Raw genomic sequence first — 19,498 nt, 5'->3', positions numbered from 1 at the left:
TGTATCCACAACACGTTTCCTGTTTTACACAACCGAACATCTGACATACCCACATACTAAAAACTAAGATCATGATCACTAAATGAAGTGTAAATAAGTGTAACGGTAAGCGTCATTTAGAAAAGCAGTTGTTCTTGGGGAGTGTGGCAAGGACAGTTATTATATTTCATTTTGTTTTTTAACAGGGATTCTAAAAAGTTTCACATTGACACTTCCAGTTCCAACTCTAATCAGCCAATCCGTTATCAGTTTATACATTTTGATTAATGCAATTATGATTCGTCTTTCTTGGATTCAGGTTTTGTTTCTTTGCACCTTCTCACTCTTTATTTGATTTCAAGTTACTATAAAACAAAGAGTGAAATTAAGAATGAATCATGTAACTGGATAAATCAGGGGTTTCCAGCCCTGCTCCTGGAGAGCTGCTGTCCTGTAGATTTCAGCTCCAAGCCCAATCAAACACACCTGAACCAGATCATCAAGGTGTTTAGGGCTACTTGATAATTACAGACAGGTGCGGGACGTTAGCTCTGCAGGAGCAAGGTTTGAGATCCCTGGAATAAAAAAAAAAATTCATTCATTATAAAAACAATTTATGTTTTTACAGGAAAGCCAGGACTCTGATTAAAACTAGCTGTTTTGGGGTAAGGCATAATTTATTTGACTAACACTTATAACTGATAATTCTTTAGATTGAGACACGCCTGGAAAGTTCATAATTTCCTCTGATTGTTCAAGGTGATGCTTTTACTGATCTCTGTTTGTTAAAGGTGCATAGAGCGATCAAGATGTGTCCATCTTCAAATCTGCTGTTATTTAAACTACTACTGCTGTTTCTTGCTCCGCTTGTGAATATGGAGTGTTTATCTGAAGCAAACACACAGTTTTCTCTAAACCTGTTCAAGAACATCAGTGAAGGAAACCCCTCAAAAAATGTGTTCTACTCTCCGATCAGCATCTCCTTTGCTCTCGCCATGTTGTCGCTCGGAGCAAAAGGAAACACAGCGGCACAGATATTTAAGGTGATCTCACATTTATCTGTTCTGTTCTGTGATGGCATCTGTGGTTCCATGAAATAAACATGGAAACATTCCATTGCACAAACGGTTCCTTCTAGTGGAAAGAAGGCATTCTTTCACACTAATATAAAAGGTTCAATAGATGAAGTTCTCAAAATAGTTGGGTCACCTTTATCAATTTTACCACAATAATGCTGAACAGGTCTTAGGCTTTACCAATCCTCCCACACACTGTGAGACTCCAGTAACTGATGTTTCAATGGACCAAATTCATTCCGGCTTCAACAAGCTCATGAGTGAACTGAACAAACCAGGAGCCCCTTATGTGTTGAGTCTCGCCAACCGTCTCTACGCAGAACAATCCTACCAGTTTGTTGAGGTAAGACTCCAAGCTAATATTTGCTAACACCAATTTAATTTTTTACCTCAATTGATTTGCTTGATTACAGAAATTCCTTAATGATACAAAAAAATACTATGAAGCCAAACTGGAGAAGGTGGATTTCAAGATGAATTCAGAGGCTGCAAGGGTCAACATCAACAAATGGGTGGAGGAAAAAACACAAGGTGAAAAACCAGGATGATATAATTTGAACACCTAATCTACACTCACACATTATGCATTTAGGCACTATAAGTTCATGTTTGGCTTCATGTCCCTTGCTTCTGATTAAATTTTTCAAGTATAAAATGTCCCTTTGGATTTCAGAGAAGATCAAGGACTTGCTCTCAAAGATAGACATTGATGGATCGACGAAACTGGTCTTGGTGAACGCCATCTACTTCAAGGGGAACTGGGAGAAGCAATTTCCAAAGGCAGACACCAGAGATGGACAGTTTAAGCTGAACAAGGTGAGAATTAATGAGCTTTTTTTATATTAAACTTAGCAGTGATGAAATGTGAGGAGTTGTGACGTGCTCTGCAGGCTCAAACTAAACCAGTGAAGATGATGAATCAGAAGGCAGAGTTTCCTCTGGCTTTAATCCCAGAGATGGACAGTAAGGTTCTGGAGCTGCCGTATGTCGGGAAGAATCTCAGTATGTTGATCATCCTTCCTAATAAGATTCAAGATGAAACCACTGGCCTTCAGAAGGTGAGACCGCACGGATATATTCCATTTATTTGATTTCTGGTTGCTGCATATATGTCTTAAATACTCCCTGCACCATATGCATTGGCAGTAGTAAGCTCCTGTACTTGCCTGCAGCGGTAATCCACTACAGCAACAGTGTAGCAGATCTGTTCCACCAAGACCAAATACACTAATGTTGTCATATCAATCGCCATTCTGAAATGTTTTGAGAGTTGTCATAATTGAAATGGATGTTTCTATGAAACATTTTAAAATATTCTTGGACTGTCTATGAAACTTAAAATATTCTTGAATTAAATGGTTTATCCTAACGCACAATACGTGCCAAATCAGTGATTCTGTACAAACATCCAAAAAGACATGCATTAACAAGACTCTCTTAAGCAGCTTGAGAAGGCACTGACCTACGAGAAGCTCATGGAGTGGACCGGACCCAGCAAGACGCTTCGACAGGAAGTTCAAGTATCTCTGCCCACATTCAAGATGGAGGAAACCTATGACATGAAGAGTCTTCTGATCAGCATGGGGATGGAGGATGTTTTTAATAGGCAGAAGGTGAATCTTTCAGGCATGTCACCCAACAAGGACCTGGTGGTGTCGAAGGTGATTCATAAATCCTTTGTTGAAGTAAATGAGGAAGGAACTAAAGGGACCGCAGGTACCGGCGTCGTCACTGGTCTTGGATCCTCATTTCCAGGAGACCTAAAAACCTTTATTGCAGACCATCCCTTCCTTTTCTTCATCCGACACAATCCCTCCAACAGCATTCTGTTTTATGGACGCTTCTGTTCTCCTTGAAATTAGTATTGACTGCATGATTTAAACCAACTTCGTTTCCCTGCCAAATAAATGCTCTAGCAAATAACTTGTTTTTTCACTAATTTGATAGGTCTGACCCAAAACTTTTTATTTTTATTTTTTATTGATTTTTTTTTTTTTTTTACCTTGTTCATGAAATCCGTAAGATATAAACATTTAGATCCATGCCAGAAAGCATGTTCTTGCCAAAATGACTGTATTTACTCCGTTCTGAACTCCAAAGCCTTTGTCCATCAAATGTATTCTAACTAGGTATATATATGGACTTCATATTTAAAGATTACTTTAATCAAGTATTGGGTAGCTTTTTTTTTATTTTTTATCTCTATTGAATATTCCTTTTTAATTTTAAACCTGCCTGTACTCTAATTTTGCTGTAAATGTATTAAGCAAAATGCTTTGTAAGACTGGGGGCAGTTTTATCCCTCTTTTGGTATGAATTATATCTTTGTAAAAAGTGTAAACCATGTTTCATACTTGGATTATAATCCATGTCGTTGTCACTAAAACCGATAACCATTCAGGACAATACCGCCACTCCCTATACGCAGAGTATGCAGTTTGCATAGGGCACCATCCCTGTTTGAATATATATTGTCATTAATGGCATTAGAGTCCCCTTCTGGTGAACAAACTCATACTTATATACAGAAACTTGTGTTGCAAGTCTATTGTGGTAGGTGAATGAAAAATAAATAAGGTCTCTGGGAAATAATTACTTTAATGGCCACTGTGGTAGCATCATAAGTTTTGCTCTCAATTCACTTGCATGAAGAGCTGCTGTTCTGTAGATTTCAAGCTTAATCAAACACACCTGAACCAGATCATCAAGGTGTCTAGGGCTACTTGATAATAACAGGCAGGTGTGTTAGAACTGAAGTCTGCAGGAGCAAGGTTTGAGATCCCTGGGATTAATAAATCCATTAATATTAGAAGCAATTTATGTTTTTACAGGAAGGCCAGGACTTGGATTAAAAACTAGCTGTTTTGGGGTGAGGAATCATTTATTAGACTAACACTTACAACTGATAATTCATTCGATTCGGACATGCCGGGAAAGTTCATAATTTTCTCTGAGTATGCTTTCACTGATCTCTGTTTGTTAAAGGTGCATAGAGCGATCAAGATGTGTCCATCTTCAAATCTGCTGTTATTTAAACTACTACTGCTGTTTCTTGCTCCGCTTGTGAATATGGAGTGTTTATCTGAAGCAAACACTCAGTTCTCTCTAAACCTGTTCAAGAACATCAATGAAGGAAACCCCTCAAAAAATGTCTTCTACTCTCCGATCAGCATCTCCTTTGCTCTCGCCATGGTGTCGCTCGGAGCAAAAGGAAACACAGCGGCGCAGATATTTAAGGTGTTCTCACATTTATGTGTTTAGAATTTATCCTAGCAGTTCTATATTGGCATCTGTGGTTTCATGAATAACCAATAACAGGCAACATTTCATTGCACAAAGGGTTCCTTCTAGTGGAAAGAATTTGGTGTCTTTCACCCTAAGAAAAAAGGTTCAGTAGAAGTTATGAAAATAGTTGGGTCACCTTTATCAATTATCACAATAATGCTGAACAGGTCTTGGGCTTTACCAATCCTCCCACACACTGTGAGACTCCAGTAACTGATGTTTCAATGGACCAAATTCATTCCGGCTTCAACAAGCTCATGAGTGAACTGAACAAACCAGGAGCCCCTTATGTGTTGAGTCTCGCCAACCGTCTCTACGCAGAACAATCCTACCAGTTTGCTGAGGTAAGACTCCAAGCTAATATTTGCTAACACTAATTTAATTTGTGCCTCAATTGATTTGCTTCATTACAGAAATTCCTTAATGATACAAAAAAATACTATGAAGCCAAACTGGAGGAGGTGGATTTCAAGATGAATTCAGAGGCTGCACGAGTCGACATCAACAACTGGGTGGAGGAAAAAACACAAGGTGAAAAACCAGGATGATATAATTTGAACACCTAATCTACACTCTCACAAATTATGTATTTCGGGACTTTAAGTTCATGTTTGGCTTCATGTCTCTTGCTTCTGATTAAATTTTTCAAGTATAAAATGTCCCTTTGGATTTCAGAAAAGATCAAGGACTTACTCCAAAAGGGAGACATTGATGCATTGACGAAACTGGTCTTGGTGAACGCCATCTACTTCAAGGGGGAACTGGGAGAAGAAATTTCCAAAGGCAGACACCAGAGATGGACAGTTTAAGCTGAACAAGGTGAGAATTCATGAGCTTTTTTTATATTAAACTTAGCAGTGATGAAATGTGAAGAGTTGTGATCTGTGCTTTTCAGGCTCAAACTAAACCAGTGAAGATGATGAATCAGAAGGCAGAGTTTCCTCTGGCCTTAATCCCAGAGATGGACAGTAAGGTTCTGGAGCTGCCGTATGCCGGGAAGAATCTCCGTATGTTGATCATCCTTCCTAATAAGATTCAAGACGAAACCACTGGCCTTCAGAAGGTGAGATGGCACAGATATGGAGGGTTTCCATTATTTTGTAAATGCTGGATTCTGCATAAATAACTAGTTCCATCATGAAAATCTAGATGGCTCTGGCTGTGTTATAACGTAACTGATGATATTCAGAGAGTTAAATGACTTTGCACAAGCTGATTGGTTCATGCTGCATATGCAGCCAATGAGCTTACTGTTTATTTGTTTATTTGTTTATTTATTTGGGTCCCCATTAGCTTCCACAATGTGGTTGCTAGTCTTCCTGGGGCCCATAATGTGCTGAAACGTATGTACAATTAAAAATACACAAATATAATATACATATAACTTACATATAACATAACCACATGTATACATTTATCCACATATACACATTCACACACATACAACATTTGAAAATGTCAGTACCTATATAAGTCACAAATTAACTGGTGTAATGCTATTAATAATAATCTGTTTTAGAGTCTTCTTAAAATTACATATGTTGGATATATACCTTGTTCTTAAGTCCAATTTATTCCAAGCAGATGACGATCTAACTAAAACTGTTCTTGTCATACAATTGGACCTTGCGGATGGAACCACTAACACACCTGAGCTCACCTGACGCGTAACATGTGCGTGACAATTCCCACTAAAAACCAATTTATCTACAAAAGATTTTGGATTGCTTTTAAATAGAGCATTATGCATATAACAGAGAAGACTTATATTAAGTTTGTCCTCCACCTTTAGCCAGCCCAAACAGGTATGCATTTTATCCACACTGGAGCGAAAAGAGCAACCAAGGGCTACTCTTGTGGCTCTGTTCTGAACAATTTGTAATTTTTTCAGATGTCCCTGTGCAGCACTGGACCAAATTACTGGGCAGTACCCCAGATGTGACAGAACTAAAGATTGGACAACTGTTTTCATAACTAATGGTGGACAATATACTGAACATCTCCGGGAAAAAGCAATGCCTTTGGCCATTTTAGACACAATGTGGTCAATCTGATCAGCCCAAGAGAGCTGACTATCCAGCTTCACACCCAAGAGTTTAGTCTGACTCACCTGCTCTACCACAGATGTATCAATAATTAGATTTAAGTTGCAAGGCTTGCCAAGCATACGTTTAGTACCAAAGACTATACATTTGGTTTTAGATATATTGAGAGCTAGTTTATTAAGTTTCACCCAATTTGTAATGGCATTAAGTTCATTCTGCAAGGTACAACTTATATCAGTAATTGTAGGTGATGCATAAAACATTGTAGCATCATCTGCATACAGTACAACATCTGCTCTTGAAACAGCATGTGGCAAATCATTGACAAACACAGAAAACAACAATGGACCCAAACAGCTGCCCTGAGGAATACCACATGACAACTGTTTACAATCAGAAAAGCTCCCGTTGAAAAATACCCGCTGACTTCTACCAGAGAGATAACTGCCTATCAAGGACACAGACTGATGTGAAAACCCATAGCACTTAAGCTTAGACAGTAAAATGTCATGGTCAATAACATCAAAAGCTGCTGTGAAATCCAGCAGCACAGCACCCACAAGCTTTTTGTCATCCATAAAAGTTAGCCACTGGTCTACCATTTGTACCAATGCAGTGTTAGTGGAGTGTCCTGGCTTATAAGCATGCTGTGAATTGGAGAGCAAATTATTTGATACAAAGTACTGCATCATTTGATTAAAAAGTAACTTTTCAAATATTTTGCTCAATATAGGTAAAATGTTAATTGGTCTACAATTTGATTCAGTGAGACCTAATCTATCATCTTTCACTAAAGGTATAATTTTAGACTGCTTCCAAATTTCCGGAAACACCCCACTTATCACAGATCTATTAAAAATGTGACTGATAGGCTTGCATAAGATATTAGCAACAGTTTTAAATATTTTGCCATCCAAGTGATCTATACCTGCAGTTTTTTCCTCCGGGAGAGAAAGCAACATCTTTTCAACAATTTCCTCTTTAACTGTACCAAATATCAATGAACAAGATTTATTCCTCATAATGGTCTTCACATTACTACAAGGTGAATCCTTAGGGTATGATAACATACTAGATCTTAAATTTGCAGTTTTCTTTATAAAAAAGTCATTCAAATGATTTGCTATATCTAAAGGTTTAGTGATTATTTCTGCTGCTGTTTCCAAATACATATTATAACATTTTGGTTTTTTACACATTATTTCATTTATAACTTTCCACAATTGCTTACTATTATTTGATGAGTTACTAATCTTTTGGCTAAAATATATTTTCTTTTTTAATCTATTTAATTTTGTCACTTTATTTCTCAACTTACAATAATACCTTTCATCCATATCACTTTTAGATTTTAGAGTTTCAGCTTTGGCATTATCCCTTTCCCTCATTATAGATTTTAGCTCTGCATCTAACCAAGGAGCATTATTGCTTTTTATCAACCTTTTTCTAATTGGTGCATGTTTGTCAACTATTTTCACAAACCTATCCATAAAAATACGTAAAGAAGCATTAACATCCTCCTCGTCACAAACCACCGACCAACTGGACCTCTCAACATCTTCCACAAACGCATTAGGATCGAATGTTTTATAAGACCTACGATAGACAATCCTTGCACCAAATTTAGGTAATTTAGTTTTCTTTGTTGTGATGATTAAATTATGATCACTGCATCCTACTCCAACTGAGATGACCTGTGAACACAACTCATACACATTGGTAAAAATGTGGTCAATGCATGTTGATTTAAATTTACCATTCAAAGAAATTCTTGTGGGTTGTGTAACAATCTGCTTAAGGTTAGAAGCATTAGTTATAGTAATCATCTTTCTACGTAAATAACACTTCTTTGAAAACCAATCAATGTTGAAATCCCCCAAAAGAAAGATATCTTTGGTTTGAGCAGATGCCTTCTCAATGTTAACACATATCTTTTCCAAGTAATCTATATTTGAACTGGGAGGTCGGTAACAGCAGCCCACTAAAATGGGTTTGTTAAACTGAATATTTAACTGTAACCATATCATTTCAATATCGCTGCCCATCAAATCTTCCCTTGGAGTGACTGCAATATTTTCTCTAATATAGAATGCAACACCCCCACCATTTTGATTTCTATCTTTTCTAAATAGTCTGTACCCCTCAACAGCTAGCTGTGAATTATCAAAACTGCGGTCTAAGTGTGTTTCTGATAAGGCCAATACATGAATCCCATTGGAACAGATGTTTATAATTTCATGAACCTTATTTCTGAGACTACAAATGTTCAAATGAGCTAAAACTAAACCTTTCTTAGGCAAGTTTGAAAGTAAATTTGACATATTAATAAGATTAAAACATCAAAACAAAACCATCAGGATAAGAATCTAAATAAAGGTCATAAGCAGTTAGTCAGATGCTTGCTTTTGTCCATTTGCCGGCCAAATTATAAGCTTATCATACCTTAAGCTGGCTCTTTCACCTTTCTCTCTTGCCTCTTTCAGTTTTGGCAGCAGTTCACGTCTCCTTTGCTGCACCAAATCAGAAAAGTCTTCATTGATATAAATGTTTGTACCCTTTAATTTCTTGGTGGAGGAAAGGATGCGCTGTCGGTCTTTCAATCTAAGAAGCTTCACAACAATTTTTCTTGGCTTTCTTCCCTCATGGAATTGGCCAATCCGGTGGACCCTTTCCATCTCAATTGTAGAACTATCCAGACCCAAGTTATTAGACAGCATTTGTTGAATCTTCATTTCTAATCCACTAATTGTTTCGCCTTTTTCCTCATCGATCCCATCAATTAGTAGATTAGATCTCCTTAACTGATTTTCAATGTGATCCAGCTTCTCAAACAGATCCTCCAATTCCTGCTTTGATTTTAAAATGCTGCTCTCAAATGATCGAATTTTTATATCAATGTCATTCTTCTTAGCTTTCATCTCATCCATGATGCCTTGTGTGAACTGTAGACTAGTTTTTAGTTCTTGTACATCTCTAATCACACCATCCAACCTTTTCGCATTTCCATCCATAATAATTTGAATGAAACTCTTGAAGTTGTCCTGTTGTTGTTTTAACATTTCCTTATAAAATTCTCTCTGCTGATCCATCATGTGGGTCAACACACCCATAGTTACAACTGTATCATCCTCTGATGGTTGTTTACTACCTTTGGGAGGCATGATTCCACAATCTTACCAAGATGTACTAAGATAGGAGTGGCAGGCCCACCAAACCCAGAAGCCTCTCAAACAGTTGAAACAATGAAAACAGTCCAATTCACTCGCCGCACAAGTCCAATATTCAAAATGTGAAGACTAAATGCATATATTGACCAAATGTTGACCTTAAAGTAATGGTCCAATATGTGATTACAATGATTTGTATTAGATTGTAGAGAGCTAGAGACCTCAGAGACAGAGCATGGCAGCCATCTTGACTTGTATTTAAATGGCTGGATAACATTCACTTGAGGTTCCTGCAGCATGCTTTGAGTTCTCTGAAACCCTCCACCTTCCCCAGCTCCACCTGTGTAGATTTGCTACAGGCTTATTTTGTTTTGCAGAAGCAGTATGTCTTAAATACTCATGGCACCATATGCATTGGCAGTAGCAAGCTCCTGTACTTGCTTGCAGCAGTAATCTACAACTACAGATCTGTTCTGCCAAGTCCAAATATATTGACATCCATCACCATGCTAAAATGTTCCTAGAGTTGTCAAAATTGAAAAGCTATTGAAGGTGATTGAGCGATAGAGAGAGATATATAGATATAGAATGAAATGGTTTATCCAAACACGGTCAAATCAATGATGCTGTACAAATAAAAGCACATTAACATGACTTTCTTATGCAGCTTGAAAAGGCACTGACCTACGAGAAACTCATGGAGTGGACCAAACCCAGCATGATGCATCGACAGGAAGTCCAAGTATCTCTGCCCAGATTCAAGATGGAGGAAAGCTATGACATGAAGAGTCTTCTGATCAGCATGGGGATGGAGGATGTTTTTTCACCGCAGAAGGTGAATCTTTCAGGCATGTCGCCCAACAATGACCTGGTGGTGTCGAAGGTGATTCATAAATCCTTCGTTGAAGTAAACGAGGAAGGAACCGAAGCGGCCGCAGCCACTGCTATCATATTGGAATCGGCCACAATTCCAGAAGCCTTTATTGCGGACCATCCCTTCCTTTTCTTAATCCAACACACTCCCTCCAAAAACATTCTGTTTTATGGACGCTTCTGTTCTCCTTGAAGATCGTAATGATGGAGTGATAATACAAAGTTTGTTTAAATAAAGGCTCTAGCAAATAACTGAGGTTTGTGTAATTTTCTTCTCTCTAACATAAAACCGACTAAATGTAAAAATAAAATAAGGGATGGCCATTCACCATTCCTGTGTCTGAAGCAAAAAAGAACATACTGTTTGGTTTTGAATGATGGCCAGCTGACCAGTGCATCTCCAAAAAATCTATTTATAGTTGAATCTTTTTAACCTGGATCATGGAAGCTGAAGGATATAATTTGTCATCAACATTTAGATGTATGCCAGAAAGAATGTTCTCACCAAAATTACTGTAGATACCCTGTTCTGAACACCAAATCCTTTGTCCATCAACTAACTAGGGATATATTTGGACTTTATTTAAAAATTATCTTTAAGCATCAGGTAGCTAACCAGTTAGCGCCATCTAACAATATCTTTCAAACAGGCTATTATAGTTTTGTAATGTTTACTTTTTAATCTTAAACTAAAACTGCATGTACTCTGATTTTTGGTGTAAATTTATTACTTTGTCAAACTGGGGGCATTTTATGCCTCTTTTGGTACACATTACAATTTTGTAAAAAAATAATGCTGTGAAAACATTTTTCATACTTGGTTTATAATCTATGTCGTTGTCACTAAAACTATGATAAATATTCTGGACAGTACTGGTGCTCCCTATATGCAGTTTGTGTAGGGCACCATCCCGGTTTCATTTAAAAAAATAAAAATGGGCGCCTTTGCCCAAACCGCCCTCGCAAACGATCAGACCTCATGTTTGCGGGTGAATGTTCATAATTGATGGATGGACATCTATGTCTGTGGAACAGACCTCAGCAATCCGGCGCAGAGAGAAGAAAACAGCTGAAATTAAAAAAATAAATAATGGCATAAAGTTTAGGGACCATCTCTAAAGTTACACAGGTTGGTTATAACGTCAATAGCATTTGAGGAGAATTACTTCCGTTCATAAAACAACTGTAAACTGTTAATCTAGGTGTCCTCTATAATGCACACCTTTTATATTTTTAATATTTATAATAATGTAAATCATATCCCAATTGTTACTTTAACTTAGTGGTTCTCAACCCGCGGTCTGCATGCGGCCCGTCACAAATTCAAATGCGGCCAACCATGCTGAACACAATTTAAAAAAAAAAAAATTCTTCAGTTTTACAATAAATTTTCTTTTTACATTAATTTAAAAATGCACCAAAGAAATATAAGCTATAGCCTAATGTTTTTATGTGAAATAACGTAATGTAACGTAACTTCCCTTACGAAAATTTACCATGGTTTTACTACAAATAAAACCAAAAAACCATAGTTACTGTAGTTAAACCATGGTAACCACAAATTAACCATGGTTTTGCTATATTAACCATAGTTTAACCATGGTATTTGTAGTAAATCTGTGGTTTTACAAATGGCAGTCAATACGCCAAAAAACCATGGGTTACTAGTTTAACTATAATAAAACCATGGTTATTTTTCGTAAGGGTTAACAAACACATACTGTATCACTAGCACATTTTCTGCAATATTGCACGTCAAGTCATGCTCCCGTGCACGTTTACACTGCATCTTAAGCCTCTGTTAAACTTTCTTTGTCCGCGAGTCTGCTATGGACCGCTAGGTAGGCGTGACGTAAAAATCGACCGTGCGGAAGATACCATTCATTCGTTGTAGCAATAAGGATAAATTGGCAATTAAAGAATTAGGACAACCAAGACCAAATTGTAACATCAAACAAGTATCTACAAAGGGCGGGAAGTCTATAAACGAGGATTTTCGAGGACGTGGTATGAGCGAAGAAAAAGGCCAGCAGGCTTGATTGATTCCTAATGTCAGTTTATTTTTAATTAATACTATAACGTTAGTAGTTCAGTTAATTTATCAATTGAATGGGTGACCTATCCTCATTAATCGAGCAAAGCACATATATAGCACATTTCGTACACAATGGTAATTCAAAGTGCTTTACATATAGTGTTTTAATGTCAGAAATATTTTCACCACCACCAATGCATCTGTTCTCTCTGACTTTCCATGTCCCTTTACAAAACTTTCCATGGTTTTAACAAGAATAACAACACAGATAATTGTTCTTGTAGACATAATAACAGCAAATTATGCAAATTAACCATGGCTTTGTTACTTCAAATAAAAATGTGCAAAGAAGTATTAATAGCCTATAATAAATATATATATAAAATTTAATTAATGCATTTAGCAGACACTTTTATCCAAAGCGACTTACAGTACATTCAGGCTATCAATTTTTACATATATATATATATATATATATATATATATATATATATATATATAGGGAGCCAAAGGGTAAATGCTGCTGTTACACTTACAGGAGGATCAGCTTTTTATGCTATAGATGACACAGCCTCAATAATTTCTTCAACAAAAAAACATATGGACTTCACAAGCCAAAAATAAAACATGGTTTTATCATAGTTAAACTACTTCATTTTATTTTGCATGATTTCTGAATGCTTAATAAAGTCATAGCCATAGGTAAATGTCGAGAGCTACAATTGTAATTTATAAATAATACAATTTATTTATTTACTTTATTATTATTATTAAAGTTCTATTTTGACCCCTATAGTAGTTTTTATTTATTTTATTTATTTTATTTTTGATATTTGAAGTAGGGGGCACAACAATACAATCCTGCATAGGACACCCATTTGGCCAGCAGCGGCACACATTCTGGACACATTTAACTTTTTAGAATAAAAATAATTTTGAGTGTTCATTTAATTATTTGATGCAACCAGAGTGGTTTTTGTGAAGTTAAATTTATCTAATTGATCTAGGTTGAACCATCTTGTATCTGTGTTCTGTTTTAATGCTGAAATCTGATCTCTAGCGATGTGTCATTTGTAATTGATCATTTGTTGGTTAAGGGTGAGAGACCTGGCCATCTCTCATAATTGGTGTCAAAGAGGCAGGTGTGGCTTGCTGAGTTTATTGAATTGCACAGATATCAGGATTAAAAATGACAAACTGTGAATAATACCATTTTCATTTATCATTCCTGTATTCCTGTTCTTTTATGATGAAGGCGTGAAATGAAGACTGAATCATTCAGTTTACATTTAATGGTGTTTCTAGTGAAGAAATATATCAATATATAATAATAGAAACATTCATTCTTATTTTACAAGAAGGCTGGACATGGATTAATAGATTAGGGCGAGGCTTCATTTATTAGACTCAGTCCTACACCGACTGATTCATTCGCCTCAGTCACGCAGGGAATCTTCTTCATTTCTGCTGAATATTCCAGGTAATACTTTAACTGAACTCTGTTTGTTAGAGGAGCTTCTCTGTATGCAGTTTAGATCTGTCCACCTTCAAATCTGCTGTTATTTAAACTATTGTTATTTCTTACACAGCTTGTGAAAATGGAGCGTTTATCTGCAGCAAACACACAGTTCTCTCTAAACCTGTTCAAGAAGATCAGCGGAGGAAACGCATCAGGAAATGTCTTCTACTCTCCGATCAGCATCTCTTCAGCTCTGGCCATGGTGTCGCTCGGAGCAAAAGGAAACACAGCAGAGCAGATGTTTAAGGTGATTTCACACTTATGCACTTTTAATGGCCAGGTGTTCAGAATTAAAACTGCATTTATATACAATAATGCTGTGTAGGTTTTGGGCTTTAACAATCCTGCCAAACCCGATGCTGTGATTCAAGTTACTCATCAACAAGCCCAGAAGCCCCAGATGCCCTGCGGTGTCAAGGGTCAACATGAACCACCAATGATGCAACAGACCCAAAACTTGGAACAGGTTCAGAATGAGTATTCACATGAAACACGTTAAATGTATTTGCTCTAATAGTGTGTGTAGTCTTGGGGAATTAATTTGATATTTTTTATGTAAACAGAAATCTCCTGCTCAGCAAACATCTGGACAAAAAACTGAGGACCAAATTCATTCCGGCTTCAACAAGCTCATGAGTGAACTGAAGAAACCAGGAGCGCCGTATGTTTTGAGTCTCGCCAACCGTCTCTACGGAGAACAATCCTACCAGTTTGTCGAGGTAAGACTCAAAGAAAATAATTAAATGTTTGCTCGTGGTATTAAAGAACATAGTTCAGGAAATCATCTCTAATTCAATCCATTTGCTCTGTTACAGAAATTCCTCAATGATGCCAAAAAATACTATGAAGCCGGACTGGAGGAGGTGGATTTCAAGAAGAAATCAGAGGCTGTGCGTATCAACATCAACAAATGGGTGGAGAAAAACACTCAAGGTAAAAACCAGCATGAACTTAATTTGATTTTATACACACTTTGCACTTTTAAAAAAAACTATGTTGGCATATTTCAGCACTTTAGGTTCATGTTTAGCTTCATGTGCTGTTTCTGAAAATATTATAAATAGGAAGTTTAAGTTTTTAGGGGTTTTGTTCATTTGGCCATTAAGTTTGCATTTTCATTAGAACTGCATCATGCGCTTTAATTGACAGATGCTTTAATAGTGTTTTGATTTAGAATTAATTTGATTTATTTGTGTGAATCACTTCAAATCAATGCTTAAATTGGAAAATGTCCATTTTAATTTCAGAGAAGATCAAGGACTTGCTCCCACAGGGATCCATCGGTGAGATGACGAGACTGGTTTTGGTGAACGCCATCTACTTCAAGGGGAACTGGGAGAAGAAATTCCCAAAGGAAGCCACCAGAGATGGACAGTTTAAGCTGAGCAAGGTGAGAGTTCATGTATATTTTTTAACAGTCGTAAAAACAGTTTTGGCATGATTCTATTGACCTTTGATGCTTTGCAGACTCACACTAAACCAGTGAAGATGATGCGACATAAGTCAAAGTTTCCTCTGGCCTTTATCCCAGAGTTGAACAGTCAGGTTCTGGAGCTGCCGTATGTCGGGAAGAATCTCAGTATGTTGATCATCCTTCCGAATGAGATTCAAGACGAAACTACAGGCCTTCAGAAGGTGAGACATCACTGATTATATGGTGTGCTTTTTCATTATTTGTAATTGCTGGTTGCTGCATAAATATACTAGTCTTTGAATAGTTACAGTTTACAAGACTTTCTAATGATGAATGAAATGGTCTGTCCAAACACAAAATAAGAGTGTTAAATAAATGATGCTGCATAAACAGAACCCATTTAAAATAAACAGAAACGCATTAACACGACTCTCTGATTATCCAGCTTGAAAAGGCACTGACCTACGAGAAGCTCATGGAGTGGACCAAACCCAGCAAGATGCTTCAAGAGCAAGTTCAAGTATCTATACCCAAATTTAAGATGGAGGAAAGCTATGACATGAAGAGTCTTCTGATCAGCATGGGGATGGAGGATGTGTTTGACCTGCACAAGGTGAATCTTTCAGGCATGTCGCCCAACAATGACCTGGTGGTGTCGAAGGTGATTCATAAAGCCTTCGTTGAAGTAAATGAGGAAGGAACCGAAGCGGCTGGAGCCACCGGCGTCGTTATCGAAACAACCTCAATGCCATTAGACCCAAAAACCTTTACTGCAGACCATCCCTTTCTTTTCTTCATCCGACACAATCCCTCCAACAGCATTCTGTTTTATGGACGCTTCTGTTCTCCTTGAAGATAGTAATGATAGAGTGATAATAAAAAGTGTATGTGTTTCTCTGACAAATAAAGGCTCTAGCAAATAAATGAGTGATGTTTTTTTTCTATGCATTTACTTTCACAGCACTGATTTGAGAGGTCTGACACAAAACAGACAACAGAATGGAAAAAATAAGGGATGGCTGTTTGCCATTACTGTGTCTAAAGCAACAACAAAAAAAACTAACAAACAAAAAATATTTGGTTCTGATTGATGGCCAGTTGACCAGTGCATCTCCAAAATATATACACTGAACAAAATTATAAACGCAACACTTTTGTTTTGGCCCCCATTTTTAATGAACTGAAATCAAAGTGCTAAGACTTTTTCTATGTACACAAACGGCCTATTTCTCTCAAATATTGTTCACAAATCTGTCTAAATCTGTGTTCATGAGCACTTCTTCGCGGAGATAATCCATCCACCTCACAGGTGTGGCATATCAAGATGCTGATTAGATAGCAGGATTATTGCACAGGTGATTTTAGCCCAGTTTTTGGCTCGCCGACAGGTTTTGAGAAATTGCCGACAAATTCAAAAATCACAGGCAAATCGGTGCTCGTTCACATGCGTAACAATCACACAGTGTGAATTAGCAAAGATGCAATCTGAGAGAATTGCCAACAAGTCGCCGTTGCCTGTGAGATATTTGGCATGCTAAATATCTGGACCTGGATCAAAATCATGCTGTGTGAAAAGTGTTCTGACTAAAAACTACATCGGCGATGACCGACAGCCAATGAGAGAGCAAGATACAGAGCAGCGGGGAGTTCGGGGAGGAGTTATAGACCACAATATCAGCAAGCATGATATAAGAACACACAATCCTTGTTCCGCGCTGTAACGCATTAAAACTTCAAAATCATCAGGAAGAAGGAGGCGGGATCCGGAAGACAATCAAAATGAAAGCTTTGATAATAAAATAATCTAGGGCTGGGATTAAAAAAATTAATCTAATTAATTAGAGGCTTTGTAATTAATTAATCGAAATTAATCGCATTTTAATCGCATATAAATATTTGACCTGAGAACAGTGAGAAGTAATTTTTTTCACATGGATTTATAGTATACCATTGAATAATGACTGAATACATAAGCTTAAGCAACAAAATATTGTTTATTTTTGTTCAACCAAGTCTAGCAGACCAGTGCAATTTTTGCCATGAAGTGTAGCAATAGCATATTTAGAAACAATTTAGAAATAGTACATTTCAGAAATTCAGGAAGATTATAGGTGCTGGAACCTTCTGTAAGGTGTTTTTTTAAGTAAAACACAATACTGTCAATTACAATGAACTCTCAATAACCTTGGCCAAAACAATAAAGAGTTCAACATAAACTGTTGCACCAACAAAATAATACATAGTTCAACATAAAGTGTAAAGTCCACGCTAGCTGCTATATGTTTTGCGTTGAGGTGATACTTGAGGCTCGATGTGCTGCTGCGGTCATATGCGAACGCTAGTTGGTGCTTCAGTATAATCGGTCCGCCGAAACGCATCCAGTGAGAAACGTTCCGCGGTGCAAAAATAAGTTATTAAAAACGCGGGAATTTTTTTTCTGTAATTAATCTTAGTTAACGCGTTATTTTTTGTGTAATTAATTAATCTCAATTAACGCGTTAAAGTCCCGGCCCTAAAATAAACACAAAACAAAACAGCAGTCGGCCGTGAGGGGCTGCCGCGCACAAACAAAACCAAAACACGAACTAAAATCCAGGTCTGGTCCTCTCGTCCTTCACTGTTGTCGCTCCTCTTTTGTATCCTTCCATCTCCTCCGTGGGACTCGAGACCGGTGGGTCGAGCAGGTGTCGCTCATTTCCAATCACTCCACCGGCCCCGCCCCACTCGTCACATACCCCCATCGCTCCTCGCAGGCCGGGGGGTACCCTCGAGACTGCACTCTACTCCCCCCCCTCCCTTCCCCCTCCCTCCGGATCTTTCACGGTACCTGCGGGAACCTGGGGGTAGGACAGGGTCTCGACCTGACTGAAGTTCATCGTCATTACTGACTTGGGCAAATGCTAACATTGAATGGCATTTTGAAGGCAAAGAGACACCGTGACGAGAACCTGAGGCCCATCGTTGTACCATTCATCCATGACCATCACCTAATGTTGCAGCATGATAATGCACGGCCTCATGTTGCAAGGATCTGTACACAATTGCTGAAAGCTGAAAACATCCCAGTTCTTACATGACCAGCATACTCATGTCACCAATTGAGCATGTTTGGGATGCTCTGGATCTGCGTATATGACAGCGTGTTCCAGTACCTGCCAATATCCAGCAACTTCACACACCCATTGAAGAGGAGTGGACCAACATCCCACAGGCCACATTCAACAACCTGATCAACTGTCAAGTCAAGTCACCTTTATTTATATAGTGCTTTAAACAAAAAGGATTGCGTCAAAGCAATTGAACAGCATTAATTAGGAAAACAATGTGTCAATGATGCAAAATGACAGTTAAAGGCAGTTCATCATTGAATTCAGTGATTTCATCATCTCAGTTCTAAGTGACCCCAGTAAATTAAGTGACCCCAACTAAGCAAGCCAGAGGCGACAGCGACAAGGATCCAAAACCTTCGGAGAAACCAGGCTCAATTGGGGGGCCAGTTCTCCTCTGACCAGACGAAACCAGTAGTTCAATTCCAGGCTGCACCAATGTCAGGTTGTGCAAAAGAATCATCTGTTTCCTGTGGTCTTGTCCCGGTGGTCGTTTGAGACAAGGGGCCCTATTTTAACGATCTGAAACGCAAGTGTCAAAGCGCAAAGCGCAAGTAAGTTTGTGGGCGGGTCTCGGCGCTGTTGCTATTTTCCCGGCGGGATAAATGGCTCTTGCGCCCGGCGCAAATCTAAAATGGGTTGGTCTGAAGTAGCTTCATTATTCATAGGTGTGGTTTGGGCGTAACGTGAAATAAACCAATCAGAGCGTCATCCAACATTCCCTTTAAAAGCAGGTGCGCAAGTTCCATTATGGATTGCTATTATTATGGCGTATTTACCAGGCGCACGCCAGGAGCAGTTCACAGCCGAGGAGACTGATGTTCTTGTAAGAGCAGTGAAAGACAGAGAAGTTGTGTTGTATGGGGATGGGAGAAACCCACCCAAAATAGCGTCGGTTAAACAGGCGTGGGAGGAAATAGCCACAATTGTTTCATCGATTTTTTTTCCTGGTTCTTGACGGACAAACCAATTTGTCAGATGTCCTTATATAGGGTACA

The 19,498-nt window shown here is 38.0% G+C and overlaps 2 protein-coding genes and 1 pseudogene across 2 annotated transcripts; all 3 read left to right on the top strand.

Moving 5' to 3' along the window:
* The first annotated feature begins 527 nt into the window (after positions 1 to 527).
* LOC113059458 (leukocyte elastase inhibitor-like) lies at positions 528 to 2,978 on the top strand. The gene is made up of 7 exons (XM_026227990.1): positions 528 to 644; positions 771 to 1,022; positions 1,222 to 1,398; positions 1,469 to 1,586; positions 1,729 to 1,871; positions 1,946 to 2,113; positions 2,501 to 2,978. Exons 2-7 carry the CDS (start codon positions 789 to 791, stop codon positions 2,909 to 2,911), a joined length of 1,251 nt encoding a protein of 416 aa, XP_026083775.1. The 5' UTR covers positions 528 to 644; positions 771 to 788; the 3' UTR covers positions 2,912 to 2,978.
* Positions 2,979 to 3,806: 828 nt separating this feature from the next.
* LOC113059609 (leukocyte elastase inhibitor-like) lies at positions 3,807 to 16,314 on the top strand (annotated as a pseudogene).
* Positions 13,914 to 16,275, top strand: LOC113059460 (leukocyte elastase inhibitor-like). Its single transcript, XM_026227992.1, has 8 exons — positions 13,914 to 13,940; positions 14,050 to 14,226; positions 14,305 to 14,445; positions 14,543 to 14,698; positions 14,795 to 14,912; positions 15,227 to 15,369; positions 15,447 to 15,614; positions 15,839 to 16,275. Exons 2-8 carry the CDS (start codon positions 14,059 to 14,061, stop codon positions 16,244 to 16,246), a joined length of 1,302 nt encoding a protein of 433 aa, XP_026083777.1. The 5' UTR covers positions 13,914 to 13,940; positions 14,050 to 14,058; the 3' UTR covers positions 16,247 to 16,275.
* Positions 16,315 to 19,498: the final 3,184 nt, after the last annotated feature.

This window comes from Carassius auratus, chromosome 41, assembly GCF_003368295.1.
Source record: "Carassius auratus strain Wakin chromosome 41, ASM336829v1, whole genome shotgun sequence".
NCBI lineage: Eukaryota > Metazoa > Chordata > Actinopteri > Cypriniformes > Cyprinidae > Carassius > Carassius auratus.
The sequence above is the reverse complement of the archived record's forward strand: the minus strand, read 5'-3'. Positions and strand labels throughout refer to the sequence as shown.

Coding starts and splice junctions, on each gene's coding strand:
- LOC113059458 (XM_026227990.1), top strand. CDS start 789: ATGTGTCCATCTTCAAATCTGCTGTTATTTAAACTACTACTGCTGTTT. Junction 1,872..1,945: donor GACAGTTTAAGCTGAACAAG/GTGAGAATTAAT, acceptor CGTGCTCTGCAG/GCTCAAACTAAACCAGTGAA. Junction 2,114..2,500: donor AAACCACTGGCCTTCAGAAG/GTGAGACCGCAC, acceptor TCTCTTAAGCAG/CTTGAGAAGGCACTGACCTA.
- LOC113059460 (XM_026227992.1), top strand. CDS start 14,059: ATGGAGCGTTTATCTGCAGCAAACACACAGTTCTCTCTAAACCTGTTC. Junction 15,370..15,446: donor GACAGTTTAAGCTGAGCAAG/GTGAGAGTTCAT, acceptor GATGCTTTGCAG/ACTCACACTAAACCAGTGAA. Junction 15,615..15,838: donor AAACTACAGGCCTTCAGAAG/GTGAGACATCAC, acceptor CTGATTATCCAG/CTTGAAAAGGCACTGACCTA.